General features: G+C 42.3%; 1 protein-coding gene across 1 annotated transcript in view; it reads right to left on the bottom strand.

Moving 5' to 3' along the window:
* ITGA9 (integrin subunit alpha 9) overlaps nucleotides 1–17,465 on the bottom strand; it is a 219,634-nt gene that overhangs the window by 163,290 nt on the left and 38,879 nt on the right. Inside the window, exons 12-15 of the mRNA XM_065665773.1 lie at nucleotides 14,625–14,715; nucleotides 13,515–13,560; nucleotides 10,517–10,671; nucleotides 2,935–3,095 (exon numbers count right to left, since the gene is read on the bottom strand). Of these exons, the coding sequence (XP_065521845.1) occupies nucleotides 2,935–3,095; nucleotides 10,517–10,671; nucleotides 13,515–13,560; nucleotides 14,625–14,715 (453 nt within the window). The remainder of the gene's footprint in view (nucleotides 1–2,934; nucleotides 3,096–10,516; nucleotides 10,672–13,514; nucleotides 13,561–14,624; nucleotides 14,716–17,465) is intronic.

Raw genomic sequence — 17,465 nt, 5'->3', positions numbered from 1 at the left:
GCACCTCCTGAGAGAGAGCAGGGATGGGCTATGGGCTGACAGGAGAGCACCAGCAATGCTCCTCAACTTCTCAGTTAATAGCCACTTGCACCAGCTGTTCATTTTCTACTGAATGTATCAGTCAAACCTCCACAAGTTGTTTAACACAGAACAAACGCAGCTTTTGGAGATGACACCTGAGGTGCTGTGAGTATTGGAATTACAGCCCATGTACACTAAAGTTTCTTCAACAGAAATCATCAAACAGGTTCCAATGAAGAAAAAGGGGGAAAAAAAAAACCTCAGAAAATGCATCTCTCCTCTACCTCCCCATGCCCACTACAAGGCCAAACTCAAAGCACTTCTAAGTCCCAAAGCACTGCCATTTCACTCTGTGTTCTCAACCAGAAAAGCATGTTTTCTTATGAACTACCATAATTCTAGCAACCTGAGCTGTAATTTGGTAGTCTGCCTTGTACAAAATCAAGTTCTGAGCTACACGTATCCTACAAACTTTCTGATATCCACTTATCTCAGACACACTGTTATGAGGAAAGACAGACTTCAATACTCAAATTCAGTAGCAGCAGTAAGAATTGTTCCTGTCCTGGGAGGGAACCACATATAGGAAAGAAGTCATGCTCGAAACACTGACACTTATCAATTGGAAAACAATTTAATGTTTTATTTGCAGTTTATTTGCAGACTTGCAACTGTTCAGTGCAGTGTTTCACTGGGGTCTTTTGAGATCAAATTTGCCAAAAGAAATACAGAATCAGACTGGTTTGGGTTGGAAGGGACATTAAAGCTCATCCAATTCCAACCCCCTGCCATGGGCAGAGACACCTTCCACTAGACCAGGTTGCTCAAAGCCCCACCCAGCCTGGCCTAGTGGAAAGTGTCCCTGCCCACAGCAGGGGCATTAGAACTAGATGATCATCCAGCAAAGCCTGGAACAGTCTTTCATTTAACTTAACATAACCTATAGAGCTCTGTTGAGTACCATTTGGACTGGACAGCTTGTTTGCCTAGTAGGGTTTGTCAAGCTAACACATGAAGTCACAAAGTGCAAACAGTTTCTCTAGCCTTGATCACCAGCAGTCCAGAACTGACATCCTTATGTTACCATATAAACCTATTTGTCACCAGGGATTCAAATGAACAATAATAGAGTGAACAGATTAAGGATGAAACTGCAAATACCTCCATTTGTCATGGAGAGGAATTCATCAGGCATACACTAAATAAAAGGAAAGAGGAAAGTCCTAGTGAAATACTCCATATATTTTTAAGCCCACATCTTTTATCACCCATTCTGTCACAAACCTATGCAATCAAGGAGATTTCTGCTTGGAGTTTGGGGAGGGTTTTTTTGTTTTTCAGCGGTTTTGTTTTACTAGCTGTTACTAGACAGCAGCAAAAGATCATGACCCCATTTCCACTCCTCCAGTCTGCAAGGCTCTCTTTGATGTTTCTAATGTCATGTAGCCTCATGGATCATATCACCTTTCCCATGAAAGCACAGGGATTATCTTCTCCACTACTTTGCATTCTCCATTACATGAACAAACAACACTTCCTGCTATTCTTCCAACTGTGAAAAATAGCTGCTTATATCATATAGAAAGCCAGTAGCCTTGTTTGTTAAGGATGAAGAGGCATATGGCTCCTTTTGGTCCAGACTCAATACATTAAAGCCTAACCAGATGTGCTCATTTGAGAAAGACCAGAATTAATAAACTCACAGCCATATTTTCTAAGTAATGGTCATCTCATAAATCTACATTTTCTTTAAGAAGCTTTTCCACAACAGAAAGCAAAGACTGTTCCAGAAACAAGAAAACCCATGGAAGATTATCTAGTCTGTTCCCAGAGATCCACACAACTTAACAGAACAGGGTTTCCTCCTTGGTGTTCCCTTTATTTACTTTATTTTCTCTCAACAGCCATGGACAAAATGTTGATAAAGTCAAAGGATGAATTTTATCTCCCATTGTCACAGTTTTTAGGTACAAAGAAGCTTCCTGGAAGAGTTTATACATTTAGGGATGTCTGGACCCACTGGATTCTCAAAACAAGAGAGTGCTAAGTAATATCCATTGAATTTAGGTCACGCTCATCTATGGGAGTATGAAAAGAAGATATGCAACTCACCACATATCCAAACTTCACACTACACTGGTGATACAGATTAGTGCTTGTAACACAGATGTTGAAGAAAAGACAAAACTCCTTCCTATATAATTTTAAAATCCATTCTATAAGTTTCCTAGCTGAAAAGAAAACTATCGCGCTTACTTTGCAAACAGATTGGCACCTGGGGGACATCTCTTCAACAACAGTTGCTAAATCAAGATAACTACTGTTCTAGGAGACCCTGGATGAAGACCCAGGAAGAACAGACCCTTTCTATGTCCCAGCTTGTCTGGAAAGTGCTCCTGCATCCCCAGGACCATAAAACATGTTGTTATTCCACTGCTATTTTAAGCTTAGATAAAATCCAGGGTACTCTTCAAATCCAAGAGCCCAGCTGCTTCAAGACAGACCCCATGTTACCCTGCCATTCCCACACAGATTGTGTATCAGCTCCTTGTGCAGTCAGGCCTTGCACAAAACTAAACAGCAAACCTGCTGCTTCTGCCAAGACAAAACTTCATCTCCTTATTCTAACAAGTGTAGCAACAAACCAAGACAAAAGAAAGAAATCCCTACAGCTGCATCTGATCAAAAGTAAATAAAATACATATTCCTGACACCAGATCTTGACGGCCCAATGGTGCTCAGACTAACAAATCATGCCAAGTACAAAGTTCTGAACTTCCACACAAAAAACTTAATCCACCTGTCAGGAAAACAAAGAACATTCAAAGCCAAGCAGCACCACTTTATTTGATCGAATACTTAGAAAAGAGTGGAACTGCAGTGAGGACATCGTAAGGACAGGAATGAACTGACCTTGACATATGCTAGGTAATGCTCGCACTTTTCCTGCATGTATGTCAGTTCTAACTTCTCTGTGATCTGTCCCATCGTCTCTCCAGAAGTCACAAAATAAACTCTGGGTTGCTGGCTCTTTTCCTTCTTTGCCACATCAGCAGTCAAGTTATAATTCAAACCTGGTTTAAAAAGGAAGAAGAAAACAGAGGATGTCAGTGAACAATAGTTATTTTCTAACCACCTATGAATGGATCCTGTTGCCCCCAGTGCATGTGTGCTTCGAGAAAGGTCAACCCTTGAAGGCCCTCAATCACTAAGTTTCCTGTGACTGCAAAAAACCAAATCCAATTACTAATGTACTTCCAAGTTTTGTGTTGCTGCGTTCCCCAGCCCATCCTTTCCCATCGGAAATTATGTGTAAAAATAAATCTAGGCATGCATACTTAATAAAAGTAAAGAAACAAAAGATACTTAAACTATGTTGTTAACAGAAAAAAACAAACAATACAATACAAACAACAACAGCAGCAGCCTCAAGCTTTGTTTCCCTTCTAAAACAGCGCAAACCAAGCAAACATCAACCAGGATGCGGCACTTTCTGACAATTACTTTTGTTGATTTGCAGTCATCTTAACATTCACACTTTAACTAGAGGTTGCTGCCCTGCAATCAGCATCCCCCTCCTAGACATTACACATCCCTAACAGTTTATAGAAGACATACCCAGAGACTAATGAGCTGTATCTCTGTAAATCCTGTTTCCTGCTGTTCTATAGGATAAGTAGCTTAAACACAAGCGATTGCTTTGCAACTAGATGTATGTGTCCAAAAGGAAACCTACTTGTTACCTGAAGTAATTATACAGCAACTGATTAATCCAAGCTGAGTATACCAACAACAGAAGGAGCAATGAAACCGAACAGAAGCATGAATGTTCTGCTGCTTTCTACTGACAAGAGAACCACAAGTGAAGTCCTTTCACTCATCACAAACCGCAGCCTATACTGATTTCAGCTGTTATCAAGGCAATAAAGGGAATACCATGAGATTGGCTCAATCTAAATGGCTTAATTAGATGTTAATCCTCCTAAACGACAGCCAGCACCAGCTCCTGTGCTGAGTTGTTAAATATGTAGGATGTTTGCCAAATTATGGCTTTGGCTCTTGTTTATGTTTTAAGTCCTAAATGATTGATACCATATCATATGCTGCCCATAAATGTAAACTTTTTTTATAAAGACAGAATGTTATAAACAGCCAATGCAAATGTTAAACATTCCTGGACTGAGGTGTCCTATAACAGATTTCAGCACAGTGTCTGTGCTGGGTTTTGGTGTGGTTTTACTTGGTTTGGTGGTGGTGGGTTTGGGGTTGGTTTTTTTAACCAATTTAAATCCTAACCTCTCTAACTTGACACTGCTGTCAATGCTGTCACCTCCAATCATTTCTCCACCAGACTCAGTACTTTGAAGAACTTATTTAATGATGTTGTAAACGTTGGTGCAGAAGTCTCTGTAACCATTCATAACTCACATAATTCAAAATGACCTCACTTCCACTTGCAGCATGCTGCATCCTGATGAAAAACTCACTTAAGTTCACATACAACCACTGGAGACATACCCTTGGCAGCAAGAAAAGTCACAGCTGAGGAATCAGCCTAACTACCATCACAGGGCTCCACCTGAACTTTTTTTGCTTGTTGTTGGCAGAATAACTTGCTTTGAATAACAATACTTTGAAAGTGCTTCAAACTCTACCAAGCTCAGCACCAAAACTCATGCCGAAGTGATGTTTACTCAGACCCACTAAAGAGCACCACCTATACAGAAACACAGGGGTTAGCCTATTTAAAACCCCATCAGCCTCCTTTTTTGCTCCTTTTTTAACATGTGCACATCCCACACGCATCCTCAGTTGTCTTCCATCCGCTTTCAAGACCTCACATGCATGCACATATGCTGAGATCTGCACCGGCATCCCAAGAGTAAGACAAGGAAACCTGTTAGCAAACCCAGGCCCTGCACAGGCACAGGCGAAAGCTCCATGGGAAGACACAGCCCTTTTCGCAGATTGATATATTACTGACACTGAACAATTCCTTGTGGTAGGGAGGGAGATGCATCCCAGCGCAAGGCCCATAGCAGTCGTCTGAGCAAAGCCACCCCAGCTACCGCCTCTCCACAACGGCAGTGATGTTTTCAATCAAGCAGCGCAGTTCCCATCCTCTCCCCCGCCTCCTGTTTATTTTGACAACTTGTTTCTGTTCTATCCAGGGATGTCACATCACTGGAAAAACTGAAGTACCATGAGTAAGGACTTTTTCTTTTCACCTTCTTTCCAAAAGGCAACCAGGGAGGAGATCATTCACCAAACTTAGCACTGCTGGTGGTGTAAGTTCCTCCTGCTCGACCCAGCAAGAGACTGGGAGGCAAGTAAATTAACTCTTCCAGGTAATGCCTTCAAATATTTGTCCAGCAGCTTTAAACCAGTCTGGTTAGAAATGTTTCTGGGCATCTGACCGCCTAAACTTCACATAATCAATGTAAAACTCTGTCACGAGCTCAGAGGAAGGTCTTGATTCTTCTGATAACAACCATTCCGTTTCCACAACTGAATAAAATGCCTATAAGCTTTGATAGCAGCTCCCTCTGAGAAACTTTTGGTCATATCTACAAGAGGACCACAAGCCAGGAGACCAGGAGAGTTACTCCGACCAGTAACAGATGCACCAAGTAACTGGTAGCAGACATTTCATAATGGATTTTCACCCCAAGTAGCACATATGTACTCACAATGCAAGATTCCTCCCCTCACAGGCTGAAGGGAGAAGTCTGGAGAAGTGGAGGCTCCAGAGAAACCTTATAACAGTCTTCTAGTACCTAAAGGGGCTACAAGAAATCTGGAGAGGGACTTTTTACAAGGCCTGTAGGGACAGGACAAGGGGGAATGGCTTTAACCTGCCAGAGGGGAGATTGAGATTAGACATTAGGAAGAAATTCTTCCCTGTGAGAGTCTTGTGGAAGGTGTCCCTGCCCATAGCAGGGGGTTGGAACTAGATGAGCTTTAAGGTCCCTTCTAAACAAACCATTTTACGAAGGCAGCCTTGAAGCAGAAAGGAGTGAGGAGAGATTAAAATTGGGCAGTGGTATCACATGAGCTAAAATGGGAATCACAGCTGGCTATGTTAATGGAAGGGTTACACACCCTGAGCCAGACGGCACATCTCTTCATCGCCCACTCAGAGGATGCACAGAAAAAGCAGGCAACAAAATGCTCAGCAGGAATAAGACCATCCAGAAGTGCTTGTTAAACTACTAGCTACAGTTCTGATTCATGGGGGAGGAGGGAAATGGAGGCGCCACATGGAGAAAATGAAGAACTTACTAAATAATAACTAAACACCATTGGAAAAGGAATATCTTTCTTTACTGTCTCTACCAGTAATTATGAGGGGGAAATAATTCATGAACTTTGCTTGCAGAGAAAATTCTTAAGTAATGAAAATATTATCAAAAATTGCCCTACCAAATAACAATATATCGAGGACATTCCCCACATCCTCTTCCAAGAAGCTTTCCTTTTCCCCATACTTGTTTCAAACCTTGTTTCAAATGCTCTCTCATAGCGCTGTCCCTAGCTTCTAAGTAGGGAGCCATCCTTGCTGCTCCATACACCGAACAACACATCACTACAGCATCCATGCTTCTGAGATATTCAGAGGGTAGCTCCGACACAGGCCTGCATCCAAGCAGACTGGGCAAATGAGACACAGAAATACTCCTCATGCACCAAACTATAGTAGGATCCAGCTAAGAAGAGGAGTGTCCACTTTCATCAGGTTTTAGAACAAGCATGTTTCTTCAGTCCTAGAAACATATTCAGAGTGCAAATATCAACCAACCTATTATCCCACACTGACTCTCACACCAGTTTTTCAGGCAACAGTATTTGGGACATGAGAACTACCCCAGAAATGGATCAACACACAAGCAATGCTCATCTTTGAATGTGAACAGTAGAGTATAGGAAGTGAAGAGTATAGGAGAAACTTTGAAGCCGTTTTAACGCATCTGCCTAACTCTAGCCAAATGCCCAAACCCCTTCATTTTCACAGCTCCTGAAATTCACCTAATTCTCACACTGGCACTATTATTATTGTTGTCATTATTGTAAAGGAAATTATCCAGACTGTGGAAACAAGTTTACTTCTATTCTCCTTCAAGGATGAACACAGAATCAACACGTGATGTACAGAGATGTCATCAGCCTCTGTCTTCTTGTCCTGGTCACCCAGAAGCACACAGTCTGAACAAGCTGAAGCTGCTCACCCAGGCTAGGAAATGCCTTTCTCTCATCTCCTGCCTTTCTTGTATATACAGAGACCCCAGGGGAGACAAGGCAAAGACCATTCAAGTGAGGGAAAAGAGCCTGAGCTAGACTCCAGGGTGAAAGAGTGAAAACTTAAAATGTTTCTCACACATCCAGATGTACCAGAGGCTGTCGTGTTGGTAGGAGTACAACAAGAGGCTCAGCTCTCCCAGCAAGAGGCAAGGCACAGTGATGGGTCAGACAATGCCTGGCATGCAGCACACATGCTTCACTTGGGCATGGCTCTTTGTTCAGACAAAAACATTCCAGCATAAATCCATACTTCTGAAGACCATAGTCTGCAAATAGTACGCAGAAAATGGATGGGAATTATACTGCCATCAAGCAGTATCAATAAATACAGACCCTCAGATATCTACTCCATACACTGAACAACACAGTATTGCAACTACATTGCATGGGAAAGGTTTCTATGCAAGTGTGAGACGGTGCTAAATGAACACTTTCTTTCACGTGCCCATTAACAAAATAACTACACGTTCAAACGAGCATTGAAGACACGTATTTGCACAGAAGAATGCTGCCTGCTTGTTCAGCTTGGCTTTCTAAACTTTATGTAGTAGGTGACCAACTTCAGCAGCCCGGAAGCAAGAGCAATGCCCAGCCAGTAAGCAGCTGCCCTGAGCATCTACACTGACAGGCCTTAAGGAAACAGCATTCCGATGAGAACTGTGTTCTCACCCTCTAATTTAACAGGCTGATCCCAAACATCCAAAGATGAGACAATCCCAACACTTTGACACAGTATTTTAACAGCTCCATACGCCTTCCACAGTCCGAACTGGGCAACTATTTATTCATAGGGATATTCTATTTTTTTCCCCACATTTAACCCCACAGGACAGGAACCATTGCAATATTTCCATGAATTGTTCCACCCTTTGTTAACTGATACTCTTCAACTGCAACATAATCAAAATAGCCTGACTGTTGGACTGCAAACTGAAAGCTTACTTGAGGTATTTTATCCAAATCATATCCCCAAGTGGTTTTATACAGTCAGATAATTCTGGCTGCAAAGTTTTCAAGACAAATCACTTTGCTAGGAGCATTGTATTAAAGGACAATGGTTGGAAGTTTTATAATCATTTACTTCATAGTAAAAAAATTCCTTATAATGAGATGGATGTTACTTGCTGAAGAAGATGCACATGTGTATTTCACCACAACAAATCATCAGGGGTACACTTTGTATGACAACAGAGGGGAATTCAACTGGCTCTTACAAGTCATGAAGAAGAAGTAGATACAAACACAGGGGCCTATAGGGATGCTGGGGGGGGGACTCTTCATTAGGGACTGTAGTGACAGGACAAGCGGTAATGGGTTAAAACTTAAACAGGGGAGGTTTAGATTGGATATAAGGAAGAAATTCTTTACTGTAAGGGTGGTGAGGCACTGGAGTGGGTTGCCCAGGGAGGTTGTGAATACTCCATCCCTGGCAGTGTTCAAGGCCAGGTTGGATAAAGCCCTGGGTGGAATGGTTTAGGGTGAGATGTCCCTGCCCATGGCAGGGGAGTTGGAACTAGGTGATCTTAAAGTCCTTTCCAACCCTAACTATTGTATGATTCTATTGTATGATTCTATGATATTTAGATTGGGAAAAAAAGGCAGCTCACTTCTTAGCCACAGGTTCAGAGATACGAAATTAAAGCAAAGTAAACATTTTGAACAGTACCTCCAGGAACATAAGAAAACCTAGATATCCAGAAAATCAATTCAGTGATTTCCAGACAGGAATTAGCACCCAAGGAGCACTTGGAGATAAGTGTTTTCTTAACTGGCAGAGTAACAGGCAGTATGAAAAACACTTTATCAAAGCATGTATTTTCTGCTGAGAGTCATCATTTACAGGGAGGGAAAACATGCAAAAATAGAAACGGAAGGCTCAGATGCACCGCTATGTTAGAATCCAGAAGAATCTAAAATTTAGTAACTCCACTTCTTTGAGCTGTTCAGGTGAAAAAGTGACAAGCTGCAGAGAGCAACTTCAGAAGCAGCTTGTAGTTCTCACTCTATGTGAATGGCGGGGGAAGTAGCAAGAAGCCCTTTTCTTCTCCAACTCATTTAAAATCCGAATACTGCAGCAGTCTCTGCATACTGGGATTCATATATGAAGCTCTCACCTTTCTTGATCAGCAGTTCAGAAAGGCCGGGGATCCAATGGCTTTTAGGGTTAACTCAGGCTCACCAATTTTGTCTATTATGGATAGGATTTGTAGGGATGGCAGGGTAAGCAGAATGAGGACAATGGCTGGAAGGACTGTTCAGATTAGTTAAAACTTCCTGTGCATCGACTGTGTTTGAGGATAGCTTTTCTATTAATATGAGTGTTAGCAGATGGAAAACTAAGATGCAAATTGCCAGTGCAACTATAAAAGCAAGGTGCATAAGAAAATATAACTGTAAGAGGATGCCATTCCTAAGGCATGGCAAAGATAAAACATCATGGCTGAACTAAATAAACCCAGAATATTTAGAAACACGCTATCTATCCCAGGCCACTTCACACATTATCTAAGACTTGTAAACACTGGCATGTAAAAGGCATAAGTAATATTTAATGCACCCGAAATAAAGGCTTGCATAACTACACACCTTGCACAGTTTCATTCACCTAAGAAACTCCATGTGTTTTAAAGAGACTAACCAACCTGGCAGATGCTCTTGCCACCAGTAAAACACTAGGCTATTCATAATAACTTTACAGACTGGTAAACCGATACACGTAAAAGCTCATGTCTGGTAGGAATTCAGATTTATAGTGCTCTGCTTCAAGAGCTTGTTGGGGACTTTTAAAAGCTATTAATCCAGAGCAAATCACACCTGCTTTCTGATAACATTGATAGAGGATATGGATACAGAAATGTGTTATCAAGAGGTAAACAGGGAATATGAACTTAAAAAGCATTGTTTGCTTCTGCTTCTGTTTTTCCGTCCTTGCAGTAAGCTCAAGGACACATTTTGTTCCCTCACTGAGGAAGAAACTGCCCACTATTATGTCAGCCTCATCATGCTGAACATGATGACCATTATTACATCATGTAAGAACATGCCCAAAACAGGGACACTTCCAACTTTCTGGAATTGTATAGTCCAGCTCACCCCAAAACAATTTATTTCACATCAAAGCTCTGTTCCTGACTACGAAGGGAGTCAGGTCAACCTGCTAGCATGCCCCTGCCTAGCGCTGGCACAGGAACCTTACCTATTTCTCCAGGAACACGCTTGCCACTGAAGCGGAAGCATGTCGTGACATTGAGGCAGTTCACTGGCTGCAAGCCATCATGGCACTGAGGAGCTGTGATGTTGATGGACGCAGGCAGGAAAATGGAGATATCCATGGTAATGACAGGCCTGGATCTGGTGATCAAAGAGAAGTGGGATTGAGCAATCATTCAGATGGAAGTTTTCAGCCAAAAGAAATTCACATAAATTTGATAAACTGCACAATTTGAGGCAGACATGAAGAACAGAGTGTGTTTGAACCGTAACATAAATTAGCACTTGTCCTAGCTGGCAAAGACTACTGGTGTCTGAGTGAAAACTGCAATGTCAGCTTGAGGTTCAGTGCTCAGATGCAGACTGCAGGCAGGCAGCTGGAGAAATTGATAATGTATAATAGTAATCATTACAAATAACAAAATTAGCAGCACAACAGCAATCATGCCAAGTGAGACTGCTTGCTAAGCAGCCTGGATGGTCAGGAACAGGTAGATGGAGACCTTAGGTTTCCAGAGAATGGTCTACAGTCAAATTTGTTACCTGAAAGTCAAAGAGCGAGCACAGGGATGGGAGATACATAATTCATACATCATTTTTCTGAATGTAAGAGGGACAAAAGACACCATATTCATGTTTTCTGGAGGAGGGAACATTCAGCTTATTCCCTTCAAGTGAGTGGTAAGGACTGAATCCTCTCTTGAAGTTTCTGACCTCTGTTTCAGGAGTTACCCAATGCACTGCAAACAAAACCTTTCAGCCCTTGCAACTCTGGCACCAGGCTATTGCTATGACTATTCCCAGCTGAAGGTGACCTTGCAGAGCAAGCCGAGTGCCATCAGAGCCTAAGTGGGTCTCCTCTCTCACTCAACACAGAAGCCCTGCCAGATTGGTTGGGAAAAGCAGGACAGAATCCCAGGCTTGCCCGAGCATCCCCAGAGCAGGGCTTCAGCCCAAAAGTCCACTGTTTTTCTTCATGGTTTTAATTCTGTACATGTTCAACATGAACATGTTCTTCCAAAACTAACTCCAGTAGTGAAAAAAAATGTGCAGCAACCAGCAGATTCACTTCTAAAGTAGTCCCAGCAGCCATGCGAGGCCAGACCGCATAAGTAAACCACTTCAGTACTCTCACTCCATAAGCCACTTAATTTAGAGGCAGGGGAGAGTGGGGAGAAGAGAGTAGGGATTGAGGTTACACCTAATTCATATTGACTGGAACAAGATTTATATCCATCTCTGAGACGGCTGCTCAGACTCTTTTACCACAGCCTGCAATAACAGTGTAAGTTCATATTCTGAGATGGAGGATGAAGATAAATGCTAACCCTAGAAATATATACAGTAATGGGGAGGAGGGAAGAGTGAGCTTCCTAGGATCATTTCACACCTCTGGAAAAAAAATAAACCTCTTTCCAAATGCATGGGGAGACAAAGAGTAAATGCTATGAACTGAGCTAGAAAAACATTTCTCCTAGGAAAAAAATACTCCTCCAGCCATGATGCACTGTGCGACTTTTCCTTAACGTTAGCTCACTTGGTTATTCACTGGGGGAAAAAGCAGTGCTTCTGTCAAATGGCCATAGAAACACGCGAGCACTACGACGACGATCTGCCCCAAGTCACCGCGGCTTCCACCAAAGCAAAACTTCTGTTTGTTTTGGCAAAAGGACTTCATGAAGGCTTCTAGAAGGATGAGGAGGGAAAAAGAGAAAAAGCTGATTTCTTTATCCTAACAGAAAGAGGGACACACTGCAAATTAGCAGTAGCAGTGATTAATCAGGCCACCCACAGTCCATCCGTAATGTACCAATTCCCTCTGAAATGCACAAGTATGAACACACAGACAGAGGTCACCATGCTGTTGCAATGGTTTTAAACATGTATGCGGTTTTAAACATCACAGCAAGCGTTTCAGGTAGCCTTCCCCTCCTGCAAGTAACTAGGCAGGAGAAGAACACAGTTTTCTTGCTAGCGGTTTCAGGGATGGGGGGCTGCAAGATCCCATCTGAGGAAGGCACATGTGCATGATAAGTAGCAGAAAGCTCTTCAGAAGACTTAACTATAAAGATAATTTCTCCCCCTCTCTCCTTTTTTCTTTTCTTTTGTTTAACTAATTCCAACGGAAACAGAGTCAAGTTTTTCCTGTCTTGAACAGTAAGCAGGCTGGCACGGCCATTCTACAGCTCCAGCATTTGTCTTGCCAATCTCATCACATCCCTGTATCTTCCATTAAGATGCAGGAGTCCCTAGTGACTTCGACTTCTAATGACATCTAGGTATTGACAGGATTTTGCTATTAAATATTAACAAGTGTAACAATGGAGTTACTGGCAAAATTCAAACTTCTCATTCCCTTCCCCAGGTCTGTGCATCTCAAGCCCACTCCTACTTCAACTCTCCCCCTGCATAATTTGGTGAACCAAGCTGTCACACCTCTCCATCAGATGGAACAGGCAATTGCACTTAACTCATACACTTGAAACAGCAGACAAAATCCCATGTGCATTGAAAATGACTTTGTATTTCATTTCCCTGAGGACTCCTATTTCATTCCAACTCCCATTATAACTTGCAAAATTACATCCTGGCATCTGACATAGATAGCTTGTTGCTTAACTGTGTTCCCTTAAATCATAATTTATTTACTTTATGTAAATGTAAGAACAATAAAAAAGCCTTCTCTCACATTCAAAGCAACCTTTCTAAAGAGGCACTAAGATGCAACACATCTTCTTCCAGCTCTAACCCTTTGCTTTCTTCATAGCCCTGGCTGTCCTACGTATTATCATCTCTCACTAAGCTGTATAAATTCTTTGACGTTATCCATCTGAGGTTCTGCTTAAAAACTAATCCAGCTTCCTTCTTCTGAACACAGTAAACCAGGCAGAAAATTGGAGTGGTGGAGGACTTAGACCATGTATGATATAAGCAGAAAACAGACAAAAGAAGACAACAGCAGATGAAAAAGACGTTCATCTCACCTCAGAAGTACCACATTGTCTGACAAGAAGGCTCCAACAGTCATATCTGAAATTGTTATAACATTGAGAACAGTTACAAAGGAGGCATAGGATTCCGTTCTCTCAGATCAGTTGCTAAATTACAGAGCTTACATATCTAAACAAAAGCATTTTCCTGACTCAAATCAGCCAGTTGGTCCCCTCAAACATCATTATGTCACAAGCATTATAACTGGAGGATTAGGCCTGTGACATTACTTCTCTTCTACTTCATTGCTTGATTTTTATTATTATTACTATTCTCCATTTCTTTCTGTATGTTTTTGTTTTAAGATTGTCATCATGACTGAGCAGCTTGCAAGAAACAGCCTTAGAGAGATACTGAAATCATAGAACAGAATCATAGAATATCTCAAGTTGGAAGAGACCCATTAAGGATCATTGGGTTCAGCTCCCTGATTCTCACAGGTGTACCTAAAACTAAACTAAACATATGATTACAAGCACCTCATGACAGGCTTAGTGCTGTGACCATTTTCCTGGGGTGTCTGTTCCAGTGACTAACCACCCTCTTAACAAAAAGCCTTTTCTTAATGTCCAGATTTCATGGAATCGTAGAATAGTTAGAGTTGGAAAGGACCTTAAGATCATCCAGTTCCAACCCCCCTGCGATGGGCAGGGACACCTCACACTAAGCCATGTCACCCAAGGCTCTGTCCAACCTGGCCTTGAACACCGCCAGGGATGGAGCATTCACAGCTTCCTTGGGCAACCCATTCCAGTGCCTCACCACCCTTATAGTAAAGAACTTCCTCCTTATATCCAATCTAAACTTCAACACGTCACAGAAGCGATAAATTGGGAACGCAGTTCTTGCAAGACAATCATCAGTGAGCTTGGATTAACAAGAATCTTCTGCTTTAGCATCTCAGCCCTTCATCATGATTCCCCAAACACATAAATTAAGTGATCAGCTCAAATTCTCATCAGGAGCTTTGAATAACAGAGGGGAAAGGGAAGAAAAAGCTCAGCTTTGTGAGCCTCCTGCTACAGCAGGAGCCAGCAACCTGGAAATGACCAGCTCCACTGTTTGCTCAGCCTGTTGCTGCATTTCCCCGGTAGCAGACGTACCTGGATAACCATTGCTATCCATATCTACTCCCCCTGATATGGACTGGCCGAACATCCTCAGCATGGGGTTTATTGTTTGCCCAGACAGCTTCTGCAGCAGAAAACACACAAGTGGCATTCGTCAGCAACACAAAGAATCCTCTAAAAATAAATTAATATATCCATATCCTAAAAAGCCCCTCAAGCCTGATTTTCATGGTCACTGGAAGTCTTTCCTGTGTGCTGGAAGTGCTGCACATCTGCACACTTCACCCACGCAGCCCTAAGCAGGAAGGCTGTCAACTGCAGGAAGCCCTTCTGCTCTGGGCTAGGAGGAGGCCAGTGTTTACTTGGATTAAAAAACACACCTGCATTGCAATCCAAGTAAAATAAAAAACACATCAAATTTGTTTCAGGGGAGAAGACGGAATTTAAGTTTCTTTTTTTTTTCCCTCATATCCTTAATTTCTGTAAGTACAAGTTTTAAGTGGCATCTTAACAAAATTAATGATCAATTGAAGCAGAAAATCCTGCACGACCATTCCTTTTCACAAAGTTTGCCAGAGCACTCCAAGTCAGAATGATTAATTTTCATCTCACTTGGAAACTCTGGTTCCCATCAGCTGTTATGCAATATTTTGTGTCAGTTTGGAAGCTGTATCTCATTTCTGCCTCCCCGACACAAAGCTTAATTAACTTCGAACATAGCTTCTTTTTTATTTTAATTACTAACACAAAAACTTTCGCTAAATGTTTTGAATTCTGAATGTCTTTGTCTGAACCAAATGAATATATCAAAATCTCGTTTGCTAAGAAGGCAATCAGATGCCTTCCAGCCCCCATTCATTATGCTGGGCCGTCAGTGCAAGACCTGAACTTGAATCAACATCTGACTACAGAAGTTACAGACAGAAGAAACCTAGCTCATGAAGTAATTCTGAGGCTGCTGGTGGTGCTTCACAGCTTGTGACATGCCACCAGCTTTTCCTGGCCCTCCCATAAAGGGCAGAACACTGGACAAAAGGTCAGACAGGAAATTCATGGAAAAAAGACAAGTTGAGGGAAAGAAGATATCCTGCAGTCCTGACAGCCAGTTTAAAGGGAAATCAGTGCCCCACCATTAAAGATCTCCTTTTCCTACTCATGGGCAGATAAGATTAAGACAACTGGAAGTAACTTCCTCCCTTGCACTATACTTGCATCACACCTCGGGGTGGGGGTGTCCCAGTTAGGGTGGTAAATCATGCCTGCAAGCATCCCAGTGGACATCTGCTCACTATTATGACCTAGAAGGAAGAGGTATAATGCTGCTCTGCTTTTAAGTGCCATGAATGAAAAGCAGCAGGCCACAAAGCCAATTAAGCTGTTTCTGCTCATAGCCACCACTAAAGCTGCTAAAGGGAAGTGAGGGAACAACACTGAATGATCAACTTAATGAAGAAAAGTAAGGGTGAAAAGCTAACAAATTGAAAATGGTAAAAAGAGAAACCCAGCAGGCTCTCGTCTATCTTTCTCAGCTTACTTAAAAAGGGAGATCCAGAGCATTAAGATGGCTCAGGGGTGTAGTATTAAGATACAAAAAGTCTTTCTTTGGGTTCAAATCCAGGGCAGGCAGGTAAAGCGCTGAAGCTGTTACACAGCTCTTCTGGTTGCATGTGGGAGATGAACCAGTGGTGTGGTGTGTGTGGTGCCCTGCAGCAGACCCTGCCCAAAAAGTGGTGCTCTCTCAGCTGCCTTACGGCATGGGACAGTGATAGGAATGTTATCAAGGCTCAATGACCACCCTCTTGAGCCAGGCTTTATCCCACTGACCAAGTGGAGAGGCACACAGAGCCATGCCTGCTGGCCTTGCTCCAGTGGGGAAGGAGAGATCACAAGCAGGATGTTTTGCTTCCCACCCTGCTGATCTGTCCTCATTAAAAGATGTAACATTTTCCCATGGATGAGCAAAAAAATAAAAAATATCAGCAAATCTGATCCTTTTCAGGAAAGCTGGAAAGCTCCAGATTTTTCAGCATCAGAGAAGAACCTCCCAACCAGGGGCTCTCTGCAAGAAACGGGCAGAATCCACCATATGCCACACATCAGTGTATTTTAGAAGTATCCATGAAGAGTCATTTAACTTCCCTTCTTTTTTAAAGAAAGCAGCACATGGCATATACATGGTAAAAGGAAGAAGAACTAAACCTCTATGGTCTGTTAGAAGAGTCTCCAATGCAACCACTAAACTTCTAAATTCTGCTTGAACTGATTTATTGTGAAGGATCCCACCCAGCAACAAAACAAAACAACCAGAACTTCAAACACACAGAAGGAGGGAAGATTCAGGCCCTCTGAAAAGAAAGAAATGTGCTAGACAGAGACTAGGGGACACATGTTGTGCAGCATGCGCATAAATTTATGTTCTGTACTGCTTAGCTGCAGTAGCTAAATTCTACCGTGTCATCTCTGCACAGGATGCTATACAGTGTATCCTACCTGAGATTTTACTTAATAATGGTCAGTGAAATGGCACCTGAAAACAGCCTTGTGTTGTATTGTCACATCACTAAGAGAGGGACAACAAGATGGCTAAAGAGGCATCTGCAGGGCACAAAGAAAACTTAGTACCTCTTCTAACCACGTCTGCTTCTTCAGGAAGGAAGTGCAACCTCCCAGCTCCCCACTGGCCTCTCCATAGTTTGTGCACTCAGCCTCTGCATGGTTTTCATTTCTCTTCTGTGCTAGTACTGTCTCTATAAACTGACATCAAACCCCAAGATTTTGTTTGCTTAAAGAAAGAAGCTACAGCTGATAAATGTAACAGAAGACAGTGAACAGTATCTTCTGACTAACATAATTTTACCCTGTAGCATAGATATG

Source organism: Lathamus discolor, chromosome 2 (genome assembly GCF_037157495.1).
Source record: "Lathamus discolor isolate bLatDis1 chromosome 2, bLatDis1.hap1, whole genome shotgun sequence".
NCBI classification, from domain to species: domain Eukaryota; kingdom Metazoa; phylum Chordata; class Aves; order Psittaciformes; family Psittacidae; genus Lathamus; species Lathamus discolor.
This window is presented reverse-complemented; position numbering and strand designations above follow the sequence as displayed.